Genomic DNA, 25,925 nt, shown 5'->3' with positions numbered 1-25,925 from the left:
AGAGACAGATACACAGAGAGAGACACACAGAGAAAGATAGACAGAGAGTGACTGAGAGAGAGAGAGAGAGAGAGACATAGAGATACACAGAGAGAGACAGGGAGAGACACACACACACAGAGAGAGAGAGAGTGTGTGTGTGTGAGCCAGCTCACGTGCACCACTCCCCTGAGACGCGGCAACACTCAGTCGAGCGAGAGGGGAAGTGAAAGAATTCTTTGACTTGAGCTCCCGAGTCGGCTTCACACAAACCAGATGTTGGAGGTGATTAAAATGCAGAGAGAGGGTCTGTGTCCGCCCGCCTGCCTGCCCGCGGCTGCCTGCCTGCCTGTCCGTGTTTGCCCACAGCCAGGGCGGCAGAATGTCAACAGTGGGTGAGGCTGGGACAAGGGGGGATCTGTCTGTGTCCAACCCCGCACATCTGCACACACAGCCCAGTGTCAGGGGTCGCTCCCCACTGTCCCCGACAAATGTAGGAGGCAGAGAAGGATCTCTACAGACCAGCCAGACATGAGCTGCAGCTTTAACAATAACGCTCTGTTCAACGTGTTTGTAGATTCATGAAGGCAGCAAACTTCAAGGGAACCCCCCCCCCCTCCGTCACACACTGAAGAGTTCCTCACAGATGTACATTCATCTCAACAGGCGAGCGCCCCCAACCCCCCCCCCCATCCCCCATACCCCTGTTCCACCTAGCCACCCTCCCACCCCACCCACTGAAGAGTGTCCTCCCTTCCACCCTCCCGAGCGCCCCCCCCCCCACCCCCACCCCTGTGTTGGCCCCCCCCCCCCTCCCCCACCCCCCCTCCCCCCACACCGTCCCCCCCCCCCCAATCAACTCCCCCTCCCCCCCCACGTCCCCCCACCCCCCCACCAGACCACCGCCCTCACTCCCCCCCTCCCCCCCCTCCCCCACCTCCGCCCCCCTCCCCCTCCCCACCCCCCACCCCACTCCCCCTCCCCCCCACTCCCCCTCCCCCTCCCCACCCTCTCCCTCCCCCTCCCCCCCCCCCCCCCCCCCCCCCCCCCCCCCCCCCCCCCCCCCCCCTCCCCCCCACCCTCCCCCCCCCCCCACTCCCCCCCCACTCCCCCTCCCTCCTCCCTCTCACCCCCTCCCTCCCCCCCACCCAACGCCACCCGTGTGCTCTCCCCCTCCCCCCCCCACTCCCCCCCCCCCCCCCCCCCCCCCCCCCCCCCCCCCCCCCCCCCTCCCCCCCCCCCCCCCCCCCCCCCCCCCCCCCCCCCCCCCCCCCCCCCCCCCCCCCCCCCCCCCCCCCCCCTCCCCCCTCCCCCCCCCCCCTCACTCCCCCCCCCCTCCTCCCCCTCCACTCCCCCTCCCCTCCCCCCCTCCTCCCTCCCCCCCCCACTCCCCCCCCTCCCTCCCTCTACCCCCTCCCTCCCCCTCCTCCCCCCCCTCACTCCCCCTCTCCCCCCCCCCCCCCCCCCCACTCCCTCCCCCTTCCTCTTACCACCCCCTCCCCACCCCCCTTCACTCTCCCCCCTCCCTCCCCCCACTCCCCCTCCCCCTCCCTCCCCCCCCTCCCCCCTCCCTCCCCCACCCCACCCGCCCCCCTCTACCCACCCCCCATCCCTCCCCCCTCCCCTCCCACCCTCCCCTCCTACCCCCTCACTCCCCCCTCCCCCTCACTCCCTCCCTTCCTCTACCACCCTCCCCCACTACCACCCTCCTCCTCCCCCCCCCCCGCCCTCCCTTCCTCTACCACCCACTCCCCCTCCCTCCCTTCCCTCTACCACCCTCCCCCCCCCCACTCCCCCCCCCCCCCCCCACTCCCCCTTACTCTCACTCCCCCCCCCCCACGCTGCTGGTCATGTGACGCCACATTTCTCTGCCCGACAGGGTCCCACCGGAAGGGCTGGACTTCCCGGAGCAGACGGATTACCCGGACCAGCTGGCACCATGCTGCTGCTTCCTGTGAGTGCCCCCTCCCCCAAGGATTCACTTGCTGGTGGGGGTGTTTGTGTGCGGGGGGGTGTTGGTTTTGGGGTCTTTGTGGAGCACAGAGTGGGGATAGTGCATGTGTGGGGTGGGGGTGGGGATGGTGCATGTGGGGTGGAGGTGGGTGTGGGAATGGTGCATGTGGGGTGGTGCATGTGTGGGGTGGGTATGGGTGTGGGGGTATTAGGTGGGGGGATTAGAACACAGTGTGTTGGGGATGTGGGTGTGTGGGGGTGTTGAGGGGGTCACAGAGTGGGGAGGTTGGGGTTCCTCCTGCAGTGTCATTGCCTGATGTGTGACCTCTCTCTCCCTCTCCCCCTCCCTCCTTCCCTCTCTCTCGCCACAGTTCCGGTACGGGTCAAGTGGTGAGAAGGGACCGCCCATATCAGCGCAGGAAGCCCAAGCCCAGGCCATCCTTCAACAAGCCCGGGTAAGTCACCATGCCAAGTGACCGCTCAGGCCCCCTCACGCCACCAGCGGTCACCTGTGGTCAGCCTCTCTCCAAGGCCCGGTTACCAGTCAGAGGCTGAGGAAGAGGTTGTGAGGAATTTCTTTAGCCAGAGGGCGGTGAATCTGTGGAATTCTTTGCCACAGACGGCTGTGGAGGCCACAAGTCAGTGGATATATTTAAGGCAGAGATAGATAGATTGTTGATTAGTGCGGGTGTCAGGGGTTATGGGGAGAAGGCAGGAGAATGGGATTAGGAGAGAGAGATAGATCAGCCATGATAGAATGGTGCAGACTTGATGGGCCGAATGGCCTAATTGTACTCCTATAACTTTTGTGAAATCCATACATGGATAAGTGTAGAGGTACGTGGGTCGATTGCGGGCAAATGGGACTAGTGTTTGTTTACTGTCACCTGTAGCATGGTATTGTGAGAAGCTTTTGTTGGGTGACTCTGTGACTCTATACATGAGTACATTCAAGTTATACATGAGGGAGGAAAGAATAATAGGAACCTGAGGGTCAACCTTTCCACACAGAGGGTGGTGAGTGTATGGAACGAGCTGCCGGAGGAGGTAGTTGAGGCTGGGACTATCACAACGTTTAAGAGACACTTGGACAGGTACATGCTAAGGACAGGTTTTGAAGGATATGGGCCAAACGCGGACAGGTGGGACTAGTGTAGAAGGGGCATGGGCAAGTTGGGCTGAAGGAAGGGCCTGTTTCCACGCTGTGTGACTGTGACTCTAGACCAAGTACAACAGGTAATACACAGAGAAAAATACCAGAATATAGTCCAGAGAAGAGAATATAGCATTTAAGTTAGAGTCAAGACTGTTTTATTCTCATATGTCCCGAAACGGAACTATGAAATTCTTACTAAGAATTGCTGAGAAAAAGTGCAAGGCCATAATGAGGTAGGTTGGAAGAGTGCTGGCAACATCCTCGTAAATCTTTTCCGAACCCTTTCCAGCTTGACAATATCTTTACTGTAGCATGGTGCCCAGAACTGAACACAATATTCTAAATTCTTATACAACTGCAAAATGACCTCCCAACTTCTATACTCAATACTCTAACTGATGAAGGCCAAAGTGCCAAAAGCCTTTTTGACCACCTTATCTACCTGCGACTCAACTTTCAACCATGCACCTGTTCTCCTGGATCCCTCTGCACTACAACACTACCCAGAGGCCAACCATTCACTGTGTAGGTCCTGCCCTTGTTCGACGTCCCAAAATGCAACACCTCACACTTCCCTGTGTTAAATTCCATCAACCATTCCTCCGCCCACCTGGCCAATCGATCCAGATCCTGCTGCAATCGTTCACAACCATCTTCACTTTCTGCAAAACCACTCACTCTTGTTTCATCAGCAAACGTGCTAATCTTGCCCTGTATGTTCTCATCCAAATCATTGATGTAGATGACAAACAGTAATGGGCCCAGCACTGAACCCTGAGGCACACCACTGGTCACAGGCCTCCAGTCCGAGAAGCAACCTTCCACCATCACTCTCTGCTTCTTTCCATGGAGCCAATTTGCTATCCATTCAGCTATCTCTCTTCTTGGATCCCATGCGAACTAACCTTCCAGAGCAGCCTACCATGCGGAACCTTGTCGAACGCCTCCATCATCTGGTGAGATAGTCACGGTGTTGGTGTTAGTGGATAGTTTCAACGGGCTGTCTGTCATGGTCTGGTTGCCGACAGTAACTGGTCATTGACTGCGTTCGTTTGCCGCTGTGTTGTTACGGTTTATTGGGCTGTTCAGCTGCAACGTCACAATGTCTTGTCCCAGAACCACAACGGGCAACAATTACACTCTCGCCTCTCACTAACCCTTCATTCTCCAGCTCACCACCGGCTGTGACTCAGAGCAGAAACATCACCGTGGAGGAGGTGTGGGTCAGAGTTCCCTGGTCACCGCTGACCCCTTACCCCGCTTCCCCCTCACCCCCGCTTCCCCCCCTCACCCCACTGACCCCTCACCCCACTGACCCCTTCACTCCGCTGACCCTTCACCCCGCTTCCCCCTCACCCCGCTGACCCCTCACCCTGCTGACCCCTCACCCTGCTGACCCTTCACCCCGCTTCCCCCCTCACCCCCGCTGACCCCTCACCCCACTGACCCCTTACCCCGCTTCCCCCCCTCACCCCCGCTTCCCCCTCACCCCACTGACCCCTCACCCTGCTGACCCTTCACCCCCCGCTACCCCCTCATCCCACTGACCCCTCACCCCACTGACCCCTTCACTCCGCTGACCCTTCACCCCGCCCCCTTCTTCCCCCCCTCACCCCGCTGACCCCTCACCCTGCTGACCCCTCACCCTGCTGACCCCTTCACCCCGCTTCCCCCTCACCCCGCTGACCACTCACCCCACTGACCCCTCACCCCGCTTCCCCCTCACCCCACATCCCCCTCACCCCGCTTCCCCCTCCCCCCCGCTGACCCCTCACCCCGCTGACCCCTTCACCCCGCTGACCCCTTCACTGCTGACCCTTCACCCCGCTGACCCCCCACACCCCGCTGACCCCTCACCCCGCTTCCCCCCTCACCCCGCTTCCCCCTCACCCCGCTGACCCCCCACCACCCCGCTGACCCCTCACCCCGCTGACCCCACACCCCGCTGACCCCACCCCCGCTGACCCCTCACCCCGCTGACCCCTCACCCCGCTGACCCCCACACCCCGCTGACCCCACACCCCGCTGACCCCTCACCCCGCTGACCCCACACCCCGCTGACCCCTCACCCACGCTGACCCCTCACCCCGCTGACCCCTCACCTCGCTGACCCTTCACCTCGCTTCCCCCTCACCCCGCTGACCCCTCACCCTGCTTCCCCCTCCCCCCCACTGACCCCTCACCCCACCTGACTCCTCACCCCGCTGACCCCTCACCCCCCTGACCCCTCCCCCCACTGACCCCTCACCCCTCTGACCACTGCAGCCCACTCCTCACTGACCACTACAGTTGAATCTGTAGTAAGGAAGGGAAACTCACTGCTAGCATTTTATTTCAAGAGGGCTTGTATACAAAAACAGGGATGTGATGTTGAGGCTCTATAAGGCGCTGGTCAGGCCGCATTTGGAACCTTGTGAGCAGTTCTGGGTCCCGTATCTGAGGAAGGATGTGCCGGCTCCGGAGAGGGTCCAGAGGAAGTTTACAAGAATGATCCCAGGAATGAGTGGGTTAACCTACAATGAGCGTTTGTCGGCACTGGGCCTGTACTCGCTGGAGTTTAGAAGTTGAAACGTACAGAATAGTGAAAGGCCCGGATAGAGTGGATGTAGGGAGGATGTTTCCACTAGTGGGAGAGTCTAGGACCAGAGGGCACAGCCTCAGAATTAAAGGACGTTCCTTTAGAAAGGAGATGAGGAGGAATTTCTTTAGTCAGAGGGTGGTGAATCTGTGGAATTCTTTGCCACAGACGGCTGTGGAGGCCACAAGTGGATATATTTAAGGCAGAAATAGATAGATTCTTGATCAGTGCGGGTGTCAGGGGTTATGGGGAGAAGGCAGGAGAATGGGGTTAGGAGGGAGAGATAGATCAGCCGTGATTGAATGGCGGAGTAGAGTGTGGGTTGGAAGGTGGAGTTGGTGAGTTGTGCCTTGTGATCTGTATGTGTACACTGATTCAGATTCAACTTTAATTGTCATTGTCTGTACAGTACAGAGACAACGAAATGCAGTTAGCATCTCCCTGGAAGAGCGACATAGAATATGATTTCATTAAATAAATCTATTTACATGTATAAAGACATAGTGTTTTTCCTGTGGGAGGAGTGTCCGGGGAGGGGTGGGGGTGGGGGGTGATTGGCAGTCACCGAGGTACATTGTTGAGTAGTGTGACAGCGCAGGGAAGAAGCTGTTCCTCGACCTGCTGGTCCGGCAACGGAGAGACCTGTAGCGCCTCCCGGATGGTAGGAGGGTAAACAGTCCATGGTTGGGGTGAGAGCAGTCCTTGGCGATGCTGAGCGCCCTCCGCAGACAACGCTTGCTTTGGACAGACTCAATGGAGGGGAGAGAGGAACCGGTGATGCGTTGGGCAATTTTCACCACCCACTGCAATGCCTTCCGGTTGGAGACAGAGCAGGTGCCATACCATACTGTGATACTGTTGGTAAGGATGCTCTCGATGGTGCAGCGATAGAAGTTCACCAGGATCTGAGGAGACAGATGGACCTTCTTCAGTCTCCTCAGGAAGAAGAGACGCTGGTGAGCCTTCTTGATCAGAGTTGAGGTATTGATGGTCCAAGAGAGGTCATCGGAGATGTTGACCCCCAGGAACCTGAAGCTAGAAACACGTTCCACCTCCGTCCGGTTAATGTGGATGGGGGTGTGCTTGCCGTCTCTGGACTTCCTGAAGTCTACAATGAGCTCCTTGGTCTTCTTGGAGTTAAGGGCCAGGTTGTTGTCAGCGCACCATGCTGCTAGGAGCTGGACCTCCTCCCTATAGGCCGACTCATCGTTGTTGCTGATGAGGCCAATCACCGTTGTATCATCTACACACTTGATGATGGTGTTAGTACCATGTACAGGTGTGCAGTCATAGGTGAAGAGGGAGTAGAGGAGGGGGCTCAGCACACAGCCCTGAGGAACGCCGGTGTTCAGGGTGAGGGTTGAAGAGGTGTGCTTGTCTAACCTAACAGACTGGGGTCTGTTGGTTACAAAGTCCAGTATCCAGTTGCAGAGGGAGGGGTCGATGCCCAGGTTACCGAGTTTGGTGATCAGTTTTGATGGTATAATGGTGTTGAATGCTGAGCTGTAATCGATGAACAGCATTCTTACGTAAGTGTCTCTGTTGTCGAGGTGGGAGAGGGCGGAGTGAAGTGCCGTTGAGATGGCATCCTCCGTACTCCTGTTCTTGCGGTAGGCAAACTGATAGGGATCCAATGTGGGGGGTAGGCAGCTTTTGAGGTGTGCCAGGACCAGCCTCTCGAAGCACTTGGTGATGATGGGGGTAAGTGCAACTGGGCGGAAGTCGTTGAGGCTTGCCGCAGTGGAGTGTTTTGGCACTGGCACGATGGAGGTGGTTTTAAGGCACGTGGGGACAACTGCTTGGGCAAGTGACAGGTTGAAGATGTCAGTCCAGACGTCTGTCAGCTGCGCAGCACAGGCCCTGGGGACGCGCCCGGGGATGCCGTCAAGGCCAGCAGCCTTACGTGCATTAGTCAGATTCAGATTCAATTTTTTTAATTTGAATCTGAATCTGACTAATGCACGTAAGGCTGCTGGCCTTGACGGCATCCCCGGGCATTAGTCTTACTCAGTGCCACGTATACGTCGTAGGGGGTGAGTGTGAGGGGTTGGTGATCAGCAGGTAGCACAGCCTTGATGGCTGTCTCTAGATTGTCCCTGTCGAAGCTGCCATAGAAGTGATTAAGCTCCTCAAGGAAGGAGGCGTCGCTGGGTGTGGGGGTGATGTTGGAGGGTCTGTAGTCCGTGATGGCCTGGATGCCTTGCCACATGCGTCGGGGGTCGGAGTTGTTGTTGAAGTGCTCCTCAATCCTGAGCTTATGGCAGTGCTTGGCCTTCTTGATGCCCCTCTTCAGGTTAGCCCTGGATGAACTGTAGGCTCGAGCATCGCCTGACCTGAAAGCGGTGTCCCTGTGTACAACTTGATTGTAATCATGTATTGTCTTTCTGGTCAGCGTGGTCGTGTTGGGCTGAGTGGCCTTTTGTGGATCATATTACACTAACTCACCATGGCCCATCTCCCTCTGCTGTGTCTAGACTGTGGAGATGTGTATCTAGGCTGTGGAGGTGTGTGTCTAGACGGTGGAGGTGTGTGTCTAGACGGTGGAGGTGTGTGTCTAGACTGGGGGTGTGTGTCTAGACTGGAGGTGTCTGTCTAGACTGTGGAGGTGTGTGTCTAGACTGGTGGTGTGTGTCTAGACTGTGGAGGTGTTCTAGACTGTGGAGGTGTGTGTTTAGACTGTGAAGGTGTGTGTCTAGACTGGAGGTGTGTGTCTAGACTGTGGAGGTGTGTGTCTAGACTGTGGAGGTGTGTGTCTAGACTGTGGAGGTGTGTGTCTAGACTGTGGAGGTGTGTGTCTAGACTGTGGAGCTGTGTGTCTAGACTGTGGAGGTGTGTGTCTAGACTGTGGAGGTGTGTGTCTAGACTGTGGAGCTGTGTGTCTAGACTGTGGAGGTGTGTGTCTAGACTGTGGAGGTGTGTGTCTAGACTGTGGAGGTGTGTGTCTAGACTGTGGAGGTGTGTGTCTAGACTGTGGAGGTGTGTGTCTAGACTGTGTTGTGATGCTCGTCTCTTTATCCACAGATCTCCATGAGAGGTCCACCCGGTCCGATGGGATTGACCGGGAGGTCTGGTCCTGTGGTGAGTGACCGGGACCCCACCCCTTCCCCCTCCCCAACCTCACACCCCCTCTCCCACCCCTTCCCCCTCCCCCCTCCTCCCCCCCCAACCCTCACACCCCCCTCTCCCACACCTTCAACATCCCTCATCCCTCACCCCCCACCACCCTCTCCCTCCCCCCCCCCCACCCCGCACACCCGCCCCCATCCCTCACTCCCACAGTGCTATATTGGGGGGGTGGGGTCTCTGCCCCATTAACCCCTTGTTTTCTGGATCCACAGGGAATCCCGGGCAGTCTGGGTCTGAAGGGTGACTCCGGTGACACCGGCCCCCAGGTAGGTGGTCAGCTCATGGGGTGGGGTGGGGGTGGGGGTGTAGGTGGGGGTGAGGTGAGGTGAGGTGAGGATGGGGGTGAGGGTAAGAGTGGGTCTGGGGGTGAGGGTGGGGTTGAGGGTGATGGGGGCTGAGGGTGGGGTGAGGTGGGGCTGAGGGTGGGATGGGGGGTGAGGGTGAGGTGGGGGGTGAGGGTGAGGGTGGGGGGTGGGGTGAGGTGGGGGTGAGGATGAGGTGAGGGTGGGGTGGGGTGAGGTGGGGGGTGAGGATGAGGTGAGGGTGAGGGTGGGGGGGGGTGTGAGGTGGGGGTGAGGATGAGGTGAGGGTGAGGTGGGGGTGAGGTGGGGGTGATGAGGTGAGGTGAGGGTGAGGTGAGGGTGGGGTAGGGTGGGGGTCAGGTGGGGCTGAGGGTGGGGTGGGGTGCGGGTCAGGTGGGGCGGGGGTGGGGTGGGGGGGTGAGGGTGAGGGGGGCTGAGGGTGGGGGTGAGGTGGGGGTTGGGGTGAGGGTAGGGTGGTGGGTGAGGGGGATGGGGTGGGGCTGAGGGTGAGGTGGGGGTGGGGACTGTGTGTATCACTAAGTGACACAACGGTTCTCTGGGTGGTGATGCCTCACGGTTTTCTCGTGTGGTGTAGGGTCCGCGTGGAATCCAGGGAATGACGGGCTCCATCGGGAGGTTCGGAAAGAGGGTGAGTTCCCACGGGATTGACCGGTCAGCGTTCCGGTCAGCAACGGACTCACTGCTCAATGCCCCTGCCCGCCAACTCCCCCTCCCCTCTCCCATCTTCCCCATGCCCTCTTTCCCTCCCCCCTCCCCCTCCCCTCCCTTCTTTTCCCCTCCACCTTGAACCCGTGTCCTCTGGTCCTCGATTCCCCTACAGGGCAAGAGACTCTGTGCGTCTACCCGATCTATTCCTCCCATGATTTTATACATTTTATAAGATCTCCCCTCCTCCGCTCCATGGAATAGAGCACACCACTAGTCACAGGCCTCCAGTCTGAGAAGCAACCTTCCACCATCACTGCTTCTTTCCATGGAGCCAATTTGTTATCCATTCAGTTATCTCTCCTTGGATCCCATGCGATCTAACCTTCCAGAGCAGCCTACCTTGTCGAACGCCTTACTGAAGTCCATGTACACAATACCTACAGCTCTGCCCTCATCAACCTTTTTTGTCAAGTCTTAGAAGAAATCAATCAGATTTGTGAGACACGACCTCCCACGTACAAAACTATGCTGACTGTCCCTAATCAGCCCTTGCCCATCTAAATGCCTGTATAACCTATCCCTCAGAATACTCTCTAGTAACTTTCCAACTACAGATGCTAAGCTCACCGGCCTATAGTTCCCAGCTTTTTCCCTGCAACCCTTCTTGAAACGAGGCACAACATTTGCTGCCCTCCAGTCTTCCGGCACCTGGCTGATTCCTGGGATGGCAGGACTTTCATATGAAGAAAGACTGGATAGACTCGGTTTGTACTCGCTAGAATTTAGAAGATTGAGGGGGGACCTTATAGAAACTTACAAAATTCTTAAGGGGTTGGACAGGCTAGATGCAGGAAGATTGTTCCCGATGTTGGGGAAGTCCAGAACAAGGGATCACAGTTTAAGGATAAGGGGGAAATCTTTTAGGACCGAGATGAGAAAAACATTTTTCACACAGAGAGTGATGAATCTCTGGAATTCTCTGCCACAGAGGGTAGTTGAAGCCAGTTCATTGGCTATATTTAAGAGGGAGTTAGATGTGGCCCTTGTGGCTAAAGGGATCAGGGGGTATGGAGAGAAGGCAGGTACGGGATACTGAGTTGGATGATCAGCCATGATCATATTGAACGGCGGTTCAGGCTCGAAGGGCCGATTGGCCTACTCCTGCACCTATTTTCTTTGTTTCTATGTGTCTCTCCCGTATTTAAGGACGACTCGGATAGGATCTGGCCAGGTGATTGTGAAAGGCAAGAGAACAGTGGGGCTTTGACAGAGATCTTTGTGTCTGCTCCAGTTGTAGACAAGGTCCCCGACAATTGGGCAGAAGACAGTGGTCTGAAGAAGGGTCTCCACCCGAAACGTCACCCATTCCTCCTGTCCACAGATGCTGCCTGACCCGCTGAGTTACTCCAGCACTCTGTGTCTATCTGAAGGAATTTTTTCGTCTCCCCTCCTCCCCACGACCCCCACTCACCCCATGACCCCATCACACCGTGACGCCCTTGACCTTCCTCACCCCGTGACCCCCTTCACCCCCCTCCCCATGACCCCTCCTCCCCGCGACTCCCCTCACCACGAGTGTTTGACCCTCTGTGTCTGTGCCGGACTAACGGGCTGTTGACTTTTGCAGGGACGACAGGGAGCAGACGGTTCCCGGGGAATGCCGGGAGAAACCGGAGGCAAGGTAACCATGACGACCCGGGAACGCCACGGAGTCGGGGCCTGAGGGGAGGGGTGACAGAGATTCATACACATGTACACTCACCCTCACATATACTCACTCACACACACACACACACAAACATACACTCACACACACACACACACACACACACACACTCCTGCACACACACACACACACACCCACACACATACACTAACACCCACACTCACACACACTCGTTTCCCCGCGGGTGTGAATATTGCCGTGCCGTGTTGCTGACGATTTGTTTCCCAGGGGGACCGTGGTTTTGATGGTTTGCCCGGACTTCCCGGAGAGAAAGGCAATCGGGTGAGAAACAAACTTTAATCCGCACTTTACACCACTCAGAACACCGGGAATACCCGTCCCCTGCTGGTAATATCTATTCCAGCGCTCGGCAATACCGGGAGGTCTCACCAAGCAGAGAGCCAGTGCCGTGAGTTGTGCCGATGTTCACCACACTCACGCTCGCCGGCAGAGGGTGACGGCTCGGGTGCGAGAGTGGCCGGAGCATGTCCCGCTCCACCCAGTGTCGGGGGGGCTTGAACGTGTGGAGTACTCACGCTGACCAAACCCCCGTTCAGCCGGACCCAGGCGCTGTAATCCCACACCTTTCCTCGACAACCTTCACCTCTCTCTGAGACGCAGGGAGGCGTGTCCTGTACGGGCTCCTCCTCCACACCCTGGTCTACCGTCCGGACACCAAGTGGCGGTCGGTGTTGCCTTCCGGTCGCGAGGGGGGCCCCCAGTGAGACCGAAGATGTCCTGGTTGTGTTGCTCCTGGGCCTGGCCAAGTCACGGTGCCAGGCGGACGAGGGCTTTACCTGAGCCGGCTGCCTTCCCCTATACCGGGGTTACGTCCATTACCAGGTGGGTTTAGAGAGGGACTACGCCCTGTCCACGGGCACCCTGGGGGTTCCGGGACCGCTGGACACCGCGGGCACCCTGGGGGTTCCGGGACCGCTGGACACCGCGGGGGGTGGAATGGATCCTTGACCACCATGGGGAATAGTTGCATCATAGTGTATTTAGTATTGAAGCATATTTGTTTGACCTGTAGTATGGTGCTAGGATTCATTTTAATTTAGTTCATACTGTACATATTATTGTAAATAATTGAATACATTATTTTTTGTTATAAAAACAAACTTCTCCTGAGCACCAGTGCAGGTGATCTGGTCCCTGGAATCTGGTCCCTGGAGAAGTTGTGATCACTGTGACCAAGATGTTTTATGGACAATAGACAATAGGTGCAGGAGTAGGCCATTCGGCCCCTCGAGCCAGCACCGCCATTCAATGTGATCATGGCTGATCATCCCCAATCAGTACCCCGTTCCTGCCTACTCCCCATATCTCCTGACTCCGCTATCTTTAAGAGCCCTATCCAGCTCTCTCTTGAAAGTGTCCAGAGAACCGGCCTCCACCGCCCTCTGAGGCAGAGAATTCCACAGACTCACAATTCTCTGTGTGAAAAAGTGTTTCCTCGTCTCCGTTCTAAATGGCTTACTCCTTATCCTTAAACTGTGTGTGTGGCCCCTGGTTCTGGACTCCCCCAACATCGGGAACATGTTTCAATAATCTTATGTTTCAATAAGATCCAGTGTGGTCCCTGTTCGAGCTGAACTGTCCACATCCTGTTTCATATTGTGGACGCAGCCCAGACCATCACACAAACCAACCTCCCTTCCATCGCCTCCATCTACACCTCACGCTGCCTCGGCAAGGCCAGCAGCATCATCAAGGACCAGTCTCACCCCGGTCCCCTCTCCCATCGGGCAAGAGGTACAGAAGTGTGAAAACGAACGCACACCTCCAGATTCAGGGACAGTTTCTTCCCGGCTGTTATCAGGCAACTGAACCGTCCTCTCACCAACTAGAGAGTGGTCCTGACCTACCATCCACCTCATTGGTGACCCTCGGACTATCTTCGATCAGACTTTACTGGCTTTACCTTGCACTAAACATTATTCCCTTTATCCTGCATCTGTACACTGTGGACGGCTCGATTGTAATCATGTATTGTCTTTCCACTTTTCACTGTACCTGGGTACATGTGACCATGAACGTAACTGTAACTGAAACCCTGTTGGGTTCTTCGAACTATCTGTCTGATCCAGGCATCTTGCACTGAGTTAATATTGGGGAACTCACCCACCAACGGAGTCACACAGCACGGAAACAGGCCCTTCCTTCAGCCCAACTTGCCCACACCAGCCAACATGCCCCATCTGCACTAGTCCCAGAGTCACGGAAACAGGCCCTTCCTTCAGCCCAACTTGCCCACACCAGCCAACATGCCCCATCTGCACTAGTCCCAGAGTCACGGAAACAGGCCCTTCCTTCAACCCAACCTGCCCACACCAGCCAACATGCCCCATCTGCACTAGTCCCAGAGTCACGGAAACAGGCCCTTCCTTCAGCCCAACTTGCCCACACCAGCCAACATGCCCCATGCCCCGGAGGACTGGGAGAAATTCAAAGACCAGCAGAGGAGGACAAAGGGCTTAATTAGGAAAGGAAAAATAGATTATGAAAGAAAACTGGCAGGGAACATAAAAACTGACTGCAAACGTTTTTATAGATATGTGAAAAGAAAGAGATTAGTTAAAACAAATGTAGGTCCCTTGCAGTCAGAAACAGGTGAGTTGATCATGGGGAACAAGGATATGGCGGACCAATTGAATAACTACTTTGGTTCCGTCTTCACTAAGGAAGACATAAATAATTTGCCGGAAATAGCAGGGGACCGCGGGTCAAAGGAGTTGGAGGAATTGAGTGAAATCCAGGTTAGCCGGGAAGTGGTGTTGGGTAAATTGAATGGATTAAAGGCCGATAAATCCCCAGGGCCAGATAGGCTGCATCCCAGAGTACTTAAGGAAGTAGCTCCAGAAATAGTGGATGCATTAGTAATAATCTTTCAAAACTCTTTAGATTCTGGAGTAGTTCCTGAAGATTGGCGGGTAGCAAACGTAACCCCACTTTTTAAGAAGGGAGGGAGAGAGAAAATGGGGAATTACAGACCAGTTAGTCTAACATCGGTAGTGGGGAAACTGCTAGAGTCAGTTATTAAAGATGGGATAGCAGCACATTTGGAAAGTGGTGAAATCATTGGACAAAGTCAGCATGGATTTACGAAAGGTAAATCATGTCTGACGAATCTTATAGAATTTTTCGAGGATGTAACTAGTAACGTGGATAGGGGAGAACCAGTGGATGTGGTGTATCTGGACTTCCAGAAGGCTTTCGACGAGGTCCCACATAAGAGATTAGTATACAAACTTAAAGCACAAGGCATTGGGGGTTCAGTATTGATGTGGATAGAGAACTGGCTGGCAAACAGGAAGCAAAGAGTAGGAGTAAACGGGTCCTTTTCACAATGGCAGGCAGTGACTAGTGGGGTACCGCAAGGCTCAGTGCTGGGACCCCAGCTATTTACAATATATATTAATGATCTGGATGAGGGAATTGAAGGCAATATCTCCAAGTTTGCGGATGACACTAAGCTGGGGGGCAGTGTTAGCTGTGAGGAGGATGCTAGGAAACTGCAAGGTGACTTGGATAGGCTGGGTGAGTGGGCCAAATGTTTGGCAGATGCAGTATAATGTGGATAAATGTGAGGTTATCCATTTTGGTGGCAAAAAAACGGGGAAAGCAGACTATTATCTAAATGGTGGCCGATTGGGAAAGGGGGAGATGCAGCGAGACCTGGGTGTCATGGTACACCAGTCATTGAAGGTAGGCATGCAGGTGCAGCAGGCAGTAAAGAAAGCGAATGGTATGTTAGCTTTCATTGCAAAAGGATTTGAGTATAGGAGCAGGGAGGTTCTACTGCAGTTGTACAGGGTCTTGGTGAGACCACACCTGGAGTATTGCGTACAGTTTTGGTCTCCAAATCTGAGGAAGGACATTATTGCCATAGAGGGAGTGCAGAGACGGTTTCACCAGACTGATTCCTGGGATGTCAGGACTGTCTTATGAAGAAAGACTGGATAGACTTGGTTTATACTCTCTAGAATTTAGAAGATTGAGAGGGGATCTTATAGAAACTTACAAAATTCTTAAGGGGTTGGACAGGCTAGATGCAGGAAGATTGTTCCCGATGTTAGGGAAAGTCCAGGACAAGGGGTCACAGCTTAAGGATAAGGGGGAAATCCTTTAAAACCGAGATGAGAAGAACTTTTTTCACACAGAGAGTGGTGAATCTCTGGAACTCTCTGCCACAGAGGGTAGTTGAGGGCCAGTTCATTGGCTATATTTTAAGAGGGAGTTAGATGTGGCCCTTGTGGCTAAAGGGATCAGAGGGTATGGAGAGAAGGCAGGTACGGGATACTGAGTTGGATGATCAGCCATGATCATATTGAATGGCGGTGCAGGCTCGAAGGGCCGAATGGCCTACTCCTGCACCTAATTTCTATGTTTCTATGTTTCTATCTGCACTAGTCCCAGAGTCACGGAAACAGGCCCTTCCTTCAGCCCAACTTGCCCACACCGGCCAACATGTCCCATCTACACTAGTCCCACCTGCTTGCGTTTGGCCCATATCCCTCCAAACCTGTCCTCTCCATGTACCTGTCTAATTGTATCTTAAACGTTGGGATAGTCCCAGCCTCAAGCACCTCCTCCGGCAGCTCATCCCCGACATCCACCACCCATCACCTTGAACCCGTGTCCTCTGGTCATTCCATGACCTGTCCATGTGCTTCCAGCTTGATGTTGGGAGCCTGCAGTACAATCCCATCGCAGTCATCAGTTTATGTGAGTGGCGGAACGTTCCGGCATTCCCGGTATTCCCATTCTCTCCCCCCCCTCTATCCCGTTCCGGCAGCATCCTGACGTTGTGTTTGTGTTCACACAGGGAGAGACAGGAGGGCAGGGACCGCCGGGAACCACAGGAGAGGATGGCGTGAGGGTGAGTGACCACAGGCTGTGTCCGTCTGCCACACCACTGACCACCTGACCACTGACCACCTGAACACCGATCCCTGACCAATGAGACCCCCCCTGACCAATGACCCCCCTGACCCCCTGACCACTGACCCCCTGACCACCGACCCTCTGACTCCCTGACCAATGACCCCCTGACCAATGAACCCCTGACCAATGACCCCCCCTGACCACTGATCCTATGACCCCCTGACCAATGACCCCCTGACCACTGATCCCCTGACCACCGACCCCTCTGACCAATGACCCCCTGACCAATGACCCCCTGACCAATGACCCCCTGACCAATGACCCCCTGACCACTGATCCTATGACCCCCTGACCACTGACCCCCTGACCAATGACCCCCAGACCCTCTGACCACTGACCATCCCTCCGTCCACTCAGGGTTGCTGTGTTTTGTCTGCAGGGAGACGACGGAGAGATCGGGCCACGTGGACTGTCCGGAGAATCTGTGAGTGACTGCACCTCCACCCGGGGGTGGTGGGTGCTGGGGGGCAGGGTGCTGGGGGAAGGGTGCAGGGTGCAGGGTGCTGGGGGGCAGGGTGCTGGGGGCAGGGTGCTGGGGAAGGGTGCAGGGTGCAGGGTGCTGGGGGAAGGGTGCAGGGTGCTTGGTGCTGGGGGCAGGGTGCTCGGTGCTGGGGGCAGGGTGCTGGGGGCAGGGTGCTCGGTGCTGGGGGCAGGGTGCTGGGGGCAGGGTGCTGGGGGCAGGGTGCAGGGTGCTGGGGGCAGGGTGCTGGGGGCAGGGTGCTCGGTGCTGGGGGCCGGGTGCTGGGGGGCAGGGTGCTGGGGGCAGGGTGCTGGGGGCAGGGGGCAGGGTGCTGGGGGCAGGGTGCTGGGGGCAGGGGCTCGGTGCTGGGGGGCAGGGTGCTGGGGCAGGGTGCTTGGTGCTGGGGGCCGGTGCTGGGGGCAGGGTGCTGGGGGCAGGGTGCTGGGTGCTGGGGGGGGGCAGGGTGCTGGGGGCAGGGTGCTGGGGGCAGGGTGCTTGGTGCTGGGGCAGGGTGCTGGGGGCAGGGTGCTGGGGGCTGGGGGCAGGGTGCTGGGGGCAGGGTGCTGGGGGAAGGGTGCTGGGGGCAGGGTGCTCGGTGCTGGGGGCCGGGTGCTCAGTGCTGGGGGCAGGGTGCTGGGGGCAGGGTGCTGGGCAGGGGGAAGGGTGCTGGGGGGGCAGGGTGCTGGGGGCAGGGTGCTGGGGGGGTGCAGGGTGCTGGGGGCAGGGTGCTCGGTGCTGGGGGCAGGGTGCTGGGGGCAGGGTGCTGGGGGCAGGGTGCTCGGTGCTGGAGGCAGGGTGCTGGGGGCAGGGTGCTGGGGGCAGGGTGCTCGGTGCTGGGGGCAGGGTGCTGGGGGCAGGGTGCTGGGGGCAGGGTGCTGGGGGCAGGGTGCTGGGGGCAGGGTGCTCGGTGCTGGGGGCAGGGTGCTGGGGGCAGGGTGCTGGGGGCAGGGTGCTGGAGGCAGGGTGCTGGGGGCTGGGGGCTGGGGGCAGGGTGCTGGAGGCAGGGTGCTGGGGGAGGGGGGTCAGCCTGCTGGGTGCACGGCCCCCAATGATGTGTGATCTTTTCTCCCCTCTCTCCCCCCCGCAGGGTTTTCCAGGGGGCTGCTCGGACCACGAGGGTCACCTGGACCATCCGGACAACCCGTACGTCACAGAACCTCCATCAGGGAGGGTGGGGGAGGGGAGGGGTAGTGGGGGGAGGAGGAGGAGATGGGGGGGGGGGGTGTGAGGGAGAGACGGAGAGGAGGGGTAGAGGGGAGGGGGAGGGGGGTTGAGGGAGAGGCGAGGGGAGGTGAGGAGACGGAGAGGGTGCGGAGGGGAGGGGGGGAGGAACAGGGGGATGGGGAGGTAGAGTTGATGGAGGGGAGGGGTAGTTGGGTTGGAGGGGTGGGGGAGAGGGAGGGGAGGGGTAGTTGGGAGGAGTGGGGTAGGGGGAGGGGGTGCAGGGCGTGGAGAGGGAGTGGGGTAGAGTTAGCACAGAGCTAGCACAAGCCTGATGGGCTGAGTGGCCTGTGCACTCTGTGATCGGGTTGATCTGCGGTCAGATGTGGACATCACGGGCGTTTCATTGGTTTTATTTCAGGGTAGTTCGGGACTGGACGGACCACAGGGGTCCAAGGGGAACATGGTGAGTGTGTCCGCATCTCTGTTTGTGGAGTTACGTAGGCCCTTCGGCCCCTCCACCATGTACTAGCCCTCAACCACTCATCCTTCGCCATCTACAATCACCCATCTACCAACCAGCAGTAGGTTAACATACGCTGATGAGCATGTGTTGCCGCTGGGCCTGTACTCGCTGGAGTTTAGAAGAATGAGGGGGGACCTCACGAAACTTACAGAATAGTGAAAGGCCTGGATAGAGTAGATGTGGAGAGGATGTTTCCACTAGTGGGAGAGTCTAGGACCAGAGGGCACAGCCTCAGAATTAAAGGACGTTCCTTTCGGAAGGAGATGAGTAGGAATTTCTTTAGTTAGAGGGTGGTGAATCTGTGGAATTCTTTGCCACAGACGGCTGTGGAGGCCACAAGTCAGTGGATATAGTTAAGGCAGAGACAGATAGATTCTTGATTAGTGTGGGTGTGTCAGGGGTTATGGGGAGAAGGCAGGAGAATGGGGTTAGGGGGGAGAGATAGATCAGCCATGATTGAATGGCGGAGTAGACTTGATGGGCCGAATGATCTAATTCTGCTAGAATCTATGACCTTGTGAACCATCTCCCAGAAGCTCAATCCCGAGGCCAGGGGCATATGGTTAAGGCCGGGAGGTGGGGATAGTATGGACATGTCGGGCTGAAAGGCCACATCACCCGGTGACCTCCGTGCAAGTTTCCCCCAGAGCAAACTTTAAATGACCAGCAGCCAATGTCCGCTAATCACATCCCTCCTCACCTACACGTTTCCCACATCTGTCGCCTGGCCCACTGCCCGTCTCAAGCTCCATGTGTGGGCTCCATCTTCCAGCAGCTGCTTCTGTCTCCTGCCTCTCCCTCTCCCCTCTCCTCTCTCCTCTCCTCTCCCTCTCCCTCTCCCTCTCCCTCTCCGTCTCCCTCTCCCCTCTCCCTCTCCCTCCCCTCCCTCCCCCTCCCCCTCTTTCCCTCCCCTCTCCTCCCCCCCTCCCTCTACCCCCTCCCCCTCCCTCCCTCCCTCTCCCTTTCCCTCTCCCTCTCCCTCTCCCCCCTCTCCCTCTCCCCCTCCCTCACTCCCTCTCCCTCTCTCCCTACCTCTCTCCCCCTCTCTCCCTCCCCCTCCCTCTCCCTCTCCCTCGCTCCCGCCCCCTCCCTCTCCCTCCGCTCTCCCCCCCCCTCCCCTCCTCCCCCCCTCCCCCCCTCCCCTTCCCTCCTCCCCCCCCCTCTCCCTCTCCCCCTCTCTCTCCCCCCCTCTCTCCCTCTCTCTCTCTCCCTCTCCCTTTCCCTCTCCCTCTCCCCCCTCCCTCCCTCTCCTCTCCCCTCTCTCCCTCTCCCTCTCCCTCTCCCTCTCCCCCTCCCCCTCCCTCTCCCTCCCCCCTCTCCCTTCCCCCAATCCCCCTCCCTCTCCCTCTCCCTCTCCCTCCTCCCTTTCCCTCTCTCCCCTCTCCCCCTCCCCCCCCCTCCCCTCCCCCTCCCCCTCCCTCTCCCTCTCCCTCCCTCTCCCTCTCCCTCGCCCCCTCCCTCTCCCTCCCCCTCCCTCTCCCTCTCTCTCCCTTTCCCTCTCTCCCCCCTCCCCCTCTCTCCCCCCCCTCCCCCTCCCCCTCCCCTGTCTCCCCCTGTCCGTGGAATGCCCCCCTGCCCGCTGCGCGTGTGCGTATGTGTGACTTGACCGGTGGCCGCTTGCTTGATGCAGTATCACAGCCATACACTGACCCATCCCGCACGTGAATGGGGGTGAACGGCTCCGGTTTGGGTCCTTCCCCATTCGGGGTCGGGGGGGGGGGGGTCATGAAGTCATAAGATAGTAGAATTAGGCCATTCAGCCCATCAAGTCTACTCTGCCATTCAATCATGGCTGATCTATCTCTCCCCGATCCGACTTGCAGATTAATTATTTGGGAATCCTGCACCAGTGTCCCAAGTCCCTTTGCACCTCCGATTTCTGGATTCTCATCCTATTTAGAAAATAGTCTATGCCTTTATTCCTGTGACCAGAATGCGTGACTCCACACTTTGCTCCACTATATTCCATCTGCCACTTCTCTGCCCACTCTCCCAACCTGTCCATGTCCTTCTGCAGAGTCCCTGCTTTCTCTACACTACCTGCCCCTCCACATATTCAACAGCAAACTTGGCCACAAAGCCTTCAATCCCCTTCGTCCAAATCATTAATATACAACGTGAAGAGTAGCGGCCCCAGTACCGAGCCCTGCGGAATTCAGCTAGTCAGTGGCAGCCAATAAAGAAACGGCCCCCTTTATTGGGGAGGGTGGAATATCGGGGGGTGGGTTGAGGGAATGAGGGAGGGGCGGGGACTGGGGGGAGGGGCAGTTTGTGACCCCCCTCACCCCGTCTCTCTCTCTCTCTCTCTCTCCAACTGCAGGGCCCACAAGGAGAGCCGGGACCAGCCGGGCAGCAGGGAGTCCCCGGCACCCAGGTACTGACCGGGGGTGAAGATATCTGGGGGTGGGGGCGGTGAGGGAGGGGGGTGTGGGGGGTGGGGAGGTGGTGGAGGACGATGGGGGTGTGGGGGGTGGGGAGGTGGGTGAGGGAGGGGTGGGATTGGGGGGGTAGGGTCAGGGGTGAGGGGAGGTGGGGGGGAGGGGGGTGAGATGGGGATTGGGGTCGAGGGTGAGGGGGTTGGGGGTGGAGGGGTGGGGTCGGGGGTGAGGGGGGGTGGGGTCGGGGTTGAGGGGGGTGGGGTCAGGGGGGTGGGGTCAGGGGGGTGGGGTCGGGGTGTGGGGGGGGTGGGGGGTCGGGGGGTGAGGGGGGGCTCTGGACTCCAGCCGTGGCCAGAGTTGACCGTACCATTTCCTCACGCAGGGTCTCCCTGGACCGCAGGGCACGATCGGACAGCCGGGAGTGAAGGTAAGATAGCGTGTGTACACGTACCACAGATCACGTGTGTCCATGCGGTACTGTGGTCATGTATGTCCACATGGTACATGGCTCCACGTGTCATACGTGTCACTCTGACCTCTGGTCTTGTGTTCACAGGGGCCGCAGGGCAAGGCTGGACTGGCCGGACTCCGCGGAGCTGATGGACCTCCAGTGAGTGACCCCCCCATCTCCCACCCCCCACCCTCCATCCATCGACCCCTCACCCCTTCTCCTCCCCTCCCCCGGTGAGTTTGGAGATTAACCACCTTCATGGTCCCCAACACTCCTTCACCAGACGCCACCCTGGCACGTTAGTGTGAAGTTGGACACAGAGAGCTGCAGTAACTCAGTGGGTCAGGCAGCATCTGTGGAGAGAAGGAATGGGTGATGTTTCCAGTCAAGATCTTTCTTCAGCTGCCGCTGCCGTTGTATGTTCGTGTTACACACATTGATCTCACTGGTGTCCATATCCTTCTCCTCACTGACATCTCCAGACTCGTGCATGAATTCCCTTCTTTGGTCCCACCTTCTCCCTCTTGTTTCTAATGTGGACCATGTGTCCTAGTCCATCTCCAGTATAGAGTAGGAAACATAGACAATAGACATTTGGTGTAGGAGTAGGCCATTCGGCCCTTCCAGCCAGCACCACCATTCAATGTGATCATGGCTGATTTTCCAGAATCAGTACCCCGTTCCTGCCTTCTCCCCATATCTCTTGATTCCTTTAGCTCCAAGAGCTCTATCTAACTCCCTCTTGAAAACATCCAGTGAATTGGCCTCCATTGCCTTCTGTTGCAGAGAATTCCACAGATTCACAACTCTCTGGGTAAAAATGTTTTTCCCTCATCTCAGTCCTAATTTTTTATTGTTAAACTGTGACCCCTGGTTCTGGACTGCCCTAACATGGAGACCATGTTTCCTGCCTCTAGCCACAGTAGATGGCTGAAGGGCCTGTTTCAGTGCTGTGTGTGTATTGCTGAGATGGGTTGTTGTGTGACACACTGACCATGCTGAAATTTAATCTTTAACCTGTCTCTTACAGGGACACCCTGGAAAAGAGGGGCCGCCAGGAGAGAAGGGATCTCAGGTAATGTTGAGGCCATTCCTCCCCTCTGTCACGTTCTCTCCCCCCCTTGTTACAGTCTCCCCCACTGACCAACCCCCCCTCTCTCTCTCTCTCTCTCTCTCTCTCTCGCAGGGAGTGTCTGGAGCACAGGGGCCTCTTGGATACCCAGGGCCTCGAGGAGTTAAGGTAGGAATCATGTACATCCCGCCCGTCCCCACCACACGCGTGTTTCTCACTCACTCGCTGACTGGGCGGCACGGTGACGCAGCGGGTAGAGCTGCTGCCTCTCAGCACCGCAGACCCAGGGTCTGTTGTTATATCGCAAGGACTAAATGCGCCTTCATTCGCTGAAGGTGATGATAGACACTGGAGCTGGAGGAAATACCCTTCTCCTTCAGGTCATACGAGACATGTATCCACGTGACAAATATAAGCAGTACCTACGACCCTGCAAAGTCCAACTGACAGCATATAACGGGACAGAAATCTTTTGTGCTTTGGAACTTTATCCATTTCATGCCCATACCAGGAATCGATGTGGTGTCCTCAAGAATTATTTGTGGTGGACGTGGCAGGACCCACTGTCATTGGCCTCCCAGGTATCAAGCAACTTCAGGTTGCCATGGGAACAGAAGAGCACCCATCAAACTCTGTGGGAGTTTCAACTCGGTGGGAGATCTAGTGAAGAGATGGCCTCATCAGTTTGACAGGATTGGCAACTTCAAGGAGCCAGCCACCCTTCATCTCAAGGGGAAAGCCACACCACACATAGATGCACCAAGGAAATGCAGTGTCCATATCAGGGACAAGTTGCAGGCCGAGTTGGATAAAATGGAGGACGATGGAATCACCATACGGACTGGTGCAGTTTAATAACAACCTCCGTTAAGAAAGACGGATCAATCAGGGTATGCCTAGACCCAAAACATTTGAATGCAAGTCTCAAATGTTGCCCACACAAGATCCAAACCCTAACGGCTATTGATGAGGCAAACCAGGAACTTTGGGCAGGTTTTGCCGGACACCTTTGGGCAGGTATTGGCAGGTATTGCTACAGAAGGTTACCTTTTGTCTTGTCCATGAGCCAGCAACGTATAGACACAATCGTAGAGCAGGTGCCTGCATACATCTGCATTGCAGATGATATTGTCGTAGTGGGATCCACAGAACAAGAATATGCCGGTAATCTGAAGAAGCTGTTGGAGACGGCATCCCAGGAAGGACTAGTTTTCAACAGTCCATGAAGGCCAAGTCCATCAACTTCTTCGGGTCAGTCTATTCAGACACAGGCATCAGACCAGTTCCTTGTAAGATGAATAACATTCACATGATGCAGAAGAACACCGCAGGACAAAGAAGATCAGCAACGGTTCCTGGGGATGATGAATTTGTCACCCTACATCCCTAACTATGCTGACCAGGCCGCCATCTTGAGGGATTTACTGATGAAAGATGTCCCATTCTTGTGGCAAGAAGACACCAGATGGCGTTGTGCGACCTGAAGGGCAGCATACAAGAGGAATCTGTACTCCAGTACTATTGCCCAGATGGTCCTGTCACCCTCAAGGCAGATGCGTTATTGAAGGTAGTAGGAGCATGCCTTTGGCAGGAAGGAAGGCCTGTTGCAAGCTCTGTCTTCATGCCAGTCCAACTACTGCAATATTGAACTTGCCTTAGTCTTTGGAATCACAATGTTTCATACGTACCTATTGGGGCGAGATTTTAAAGTGCCTCTTGTGACAAACCACTCACAAGTGCCCCACCCCGACTGCAGCGGATGCTCATCAAGGTGCAAGGATACAACTTCACCATAGAGCACAGACCTGGGGCAGAGATGATCGTTGCTGACATTCTCGGCAGACTGCCCAACCCACAGAAGACAGAGCATAGATCTCGATGTACACGTTGAGAGCATCTTCTGTGACAATGTCAAAGACACACTAAACATAGACCTGATGAACTTTGCCAAACTCAAAAGAGGAGCTGCAGACAGAAAGTTGTCGTGACGTTATACTGCATATAGTCATGCAGTACATTCATTCCGGTTGGCCGGCGACCATACAGGAGATACCTGCTGACCTATGGCCCTACTGGCCTTTACGAGACGAATGGGGCCATGCTCAAAGGAAGGCAAATAATCATTCCTGAGTCGATGAGGCAGGATATCCTGCATCAACTTCATGCTGACCACCAGGGCATCGAAAAGACAAGACTTCTAGCAAGACAAATGGTCTATTGGCTCAACATGAACCATCACATTGAGGGCCTTGTACAAAGGTGTAGTCAGTGCCAGAAGCACATGCCAGACCAAACGAGGGAAACACTCATACCACACGAGATACCAATCACACCTTGGATACACCAAAATAGCAATGGATATCTTTGAACTTAACAAGGTACAATATCTTGTTATGTTAGATTACCATTCCAAGTTTCCGGTGGTGCATAAGCCTAAGCACCATGAGTGCCATGGCTGCTAATATGGGACTGCCTAGGAGCAGCGACGGAAATCATCTCCGACAACGGCCCACAATCTGTTGGAGAACCGTTTAAGTTCATGTGTAAGCAATGGGGAATCACACATACGACGTCCTGATTCAAATGGACTTGTTGAGAGAATGGTACGAAGGGTGAAATCCATCATCAAGAAGTCCTTGACAACAGAACAGAGTGTAGCAGCAGCTTTACTCAACTTGCGTACTACACCGATTGTTTCCAAGTGACCGTCACCACAGAGATGATGTTTGATCCGGACACCTCTAGCCACGAACCTTGACACGGACAAGACATACCAAGGGCAGAGCAACTTTGAGCGACTTGAAGAACGCAAGCAGTGAATGAAGGCGCATTTTGTACATGTGATATAATTTATAACAAAGTAGTCCTTGCAATATCACAACAGGTTCGATCCTGACTACGGGCGCTGTCTGTACGGAGTTTGTACGTTCTCCTCGTGACCTACGTGGGTTTTCTCCGGGTGCTCCGGTTTCCTCCCACACTCCAAAGACGTGCAGGTTTGTAGGTTAATTGGTTTGGAGGCAGTGTAAATTGTCCCTGGTGTGTGATCACGGGACAATCGCTGGGAGGCATGGACTCGGTGGGCTGAAGGGCCTGTTTCCGTGCTGTATCTCTAAACTAGTGTATGGGGTGATCGATGGTCGGCGTGGACTCGGTGGGCTGAAGGGCCTGTTTCCGTGCTGTATCTCCAAACTAAACTAAACTGTGTTTCAGGGCGGTGATGGAGTCCGTGGTCTCAAAGGAGGAAAAGGCGAGAAGGTGAGTTGTCTCTGCACGATCCCGACCCCACCCCTGACCCCCTGACCCCTGACCCCCACCCCCCTGACCCTACTAACCTCCCCCCCCCCATCCCTCTAACCCTATCCACATACCTGGCCAAATGTGTTCTCAATGTGGTTCTAGTCCCAGCCTCCGGGACCTCCACTGCAGCTTGTTCCATTC

The 25,925-nt window shown here is 56.4% G+C and overlaps 1 protein-coding gene across 1 annotated transcript in view; it reads left to right on the top strand.

Moving 5' to 3' along the window:
• LOC129693918 (collagen alpha-1(XI) chain-like) overlaps positions 1-25,925 on the top strand; it is a gene marked incomplete at its 5' end in the record, with an annotated part of 65,658 nt that overhangs the window by 21,702 nt on the left and 18,031 nt on the right. Inside the window, 15 exons of the mRNA XM_055630651.1 lie at positions 8,688-8,744; positions 9,005-9,058; positions 9,690-9,743; positions 11,391-11,444; positions 11,718-11,771; positions 11,854-11,955; positions 16,318-16,371; positions 16,816-16,860; positions 17,984-18,067; positions 18,479-18,523; positions 20,904-20,957; positions 21,344-21,388; positions 21,518-21,571; positions 22,443-22,487; positions 24,241-24,364. Of these exons, the coding sequence (XP_055486626.1) occupies positions 8,688-8,744; positions 9,005-9,058; positions 9,690-9,743; positions 11,391-11,444; positions 11,718-11,771; positions 11,854-11,955; positions 16,318-16,371; positions 16,816-16,860; positions 17,984-18,067; positions 18,479-18,523; positions 20,904-20,957; positions 21,344-21,388; positions 21,518-21,571; positions 22,443-22,487; positions 24,241-24,364 (925 nt within the window). The remainder of the gene's footprint in view (positions 1-8,687; positions 8,745-9,004; positions 9,059-9,689; positions 9,744-11,390; positions 11,445-11,717; positions 11,772-11,853; positions 11,956-16,317; positions 16,372-16,815; positions 16,861-17,983; positions 18,068-18,478; positions 18,524-20,903; positions 20,958-21,343; positions 21,389-21,517; positions 21,572-22,442; positions 22,488-24,240; positions 24,365-25,925) is intronic.

The sequence above is a fragment of the Leucoraja erinacea genome, unplaced genomic scaffold, assembly GCF_028641065.1.
Source record: "Leucoraja erinacea ecotype New England unplaced genomic scaffold, Leri_hhj_1 Leri_477S, whole genome shotgun sequence".
Lineage (NCBI taxonomy): Eukaryota > Metazoa > Chordata > Chondrichthyes > Rajiformes > Rajidae > Leucoraja > Leucoraja erinaceus.
The sequence above is the reverse complement of the archived record's forward strand: the minus strand, read 5'-3'. Positions and strand labels throughout refer to the sequence as shown.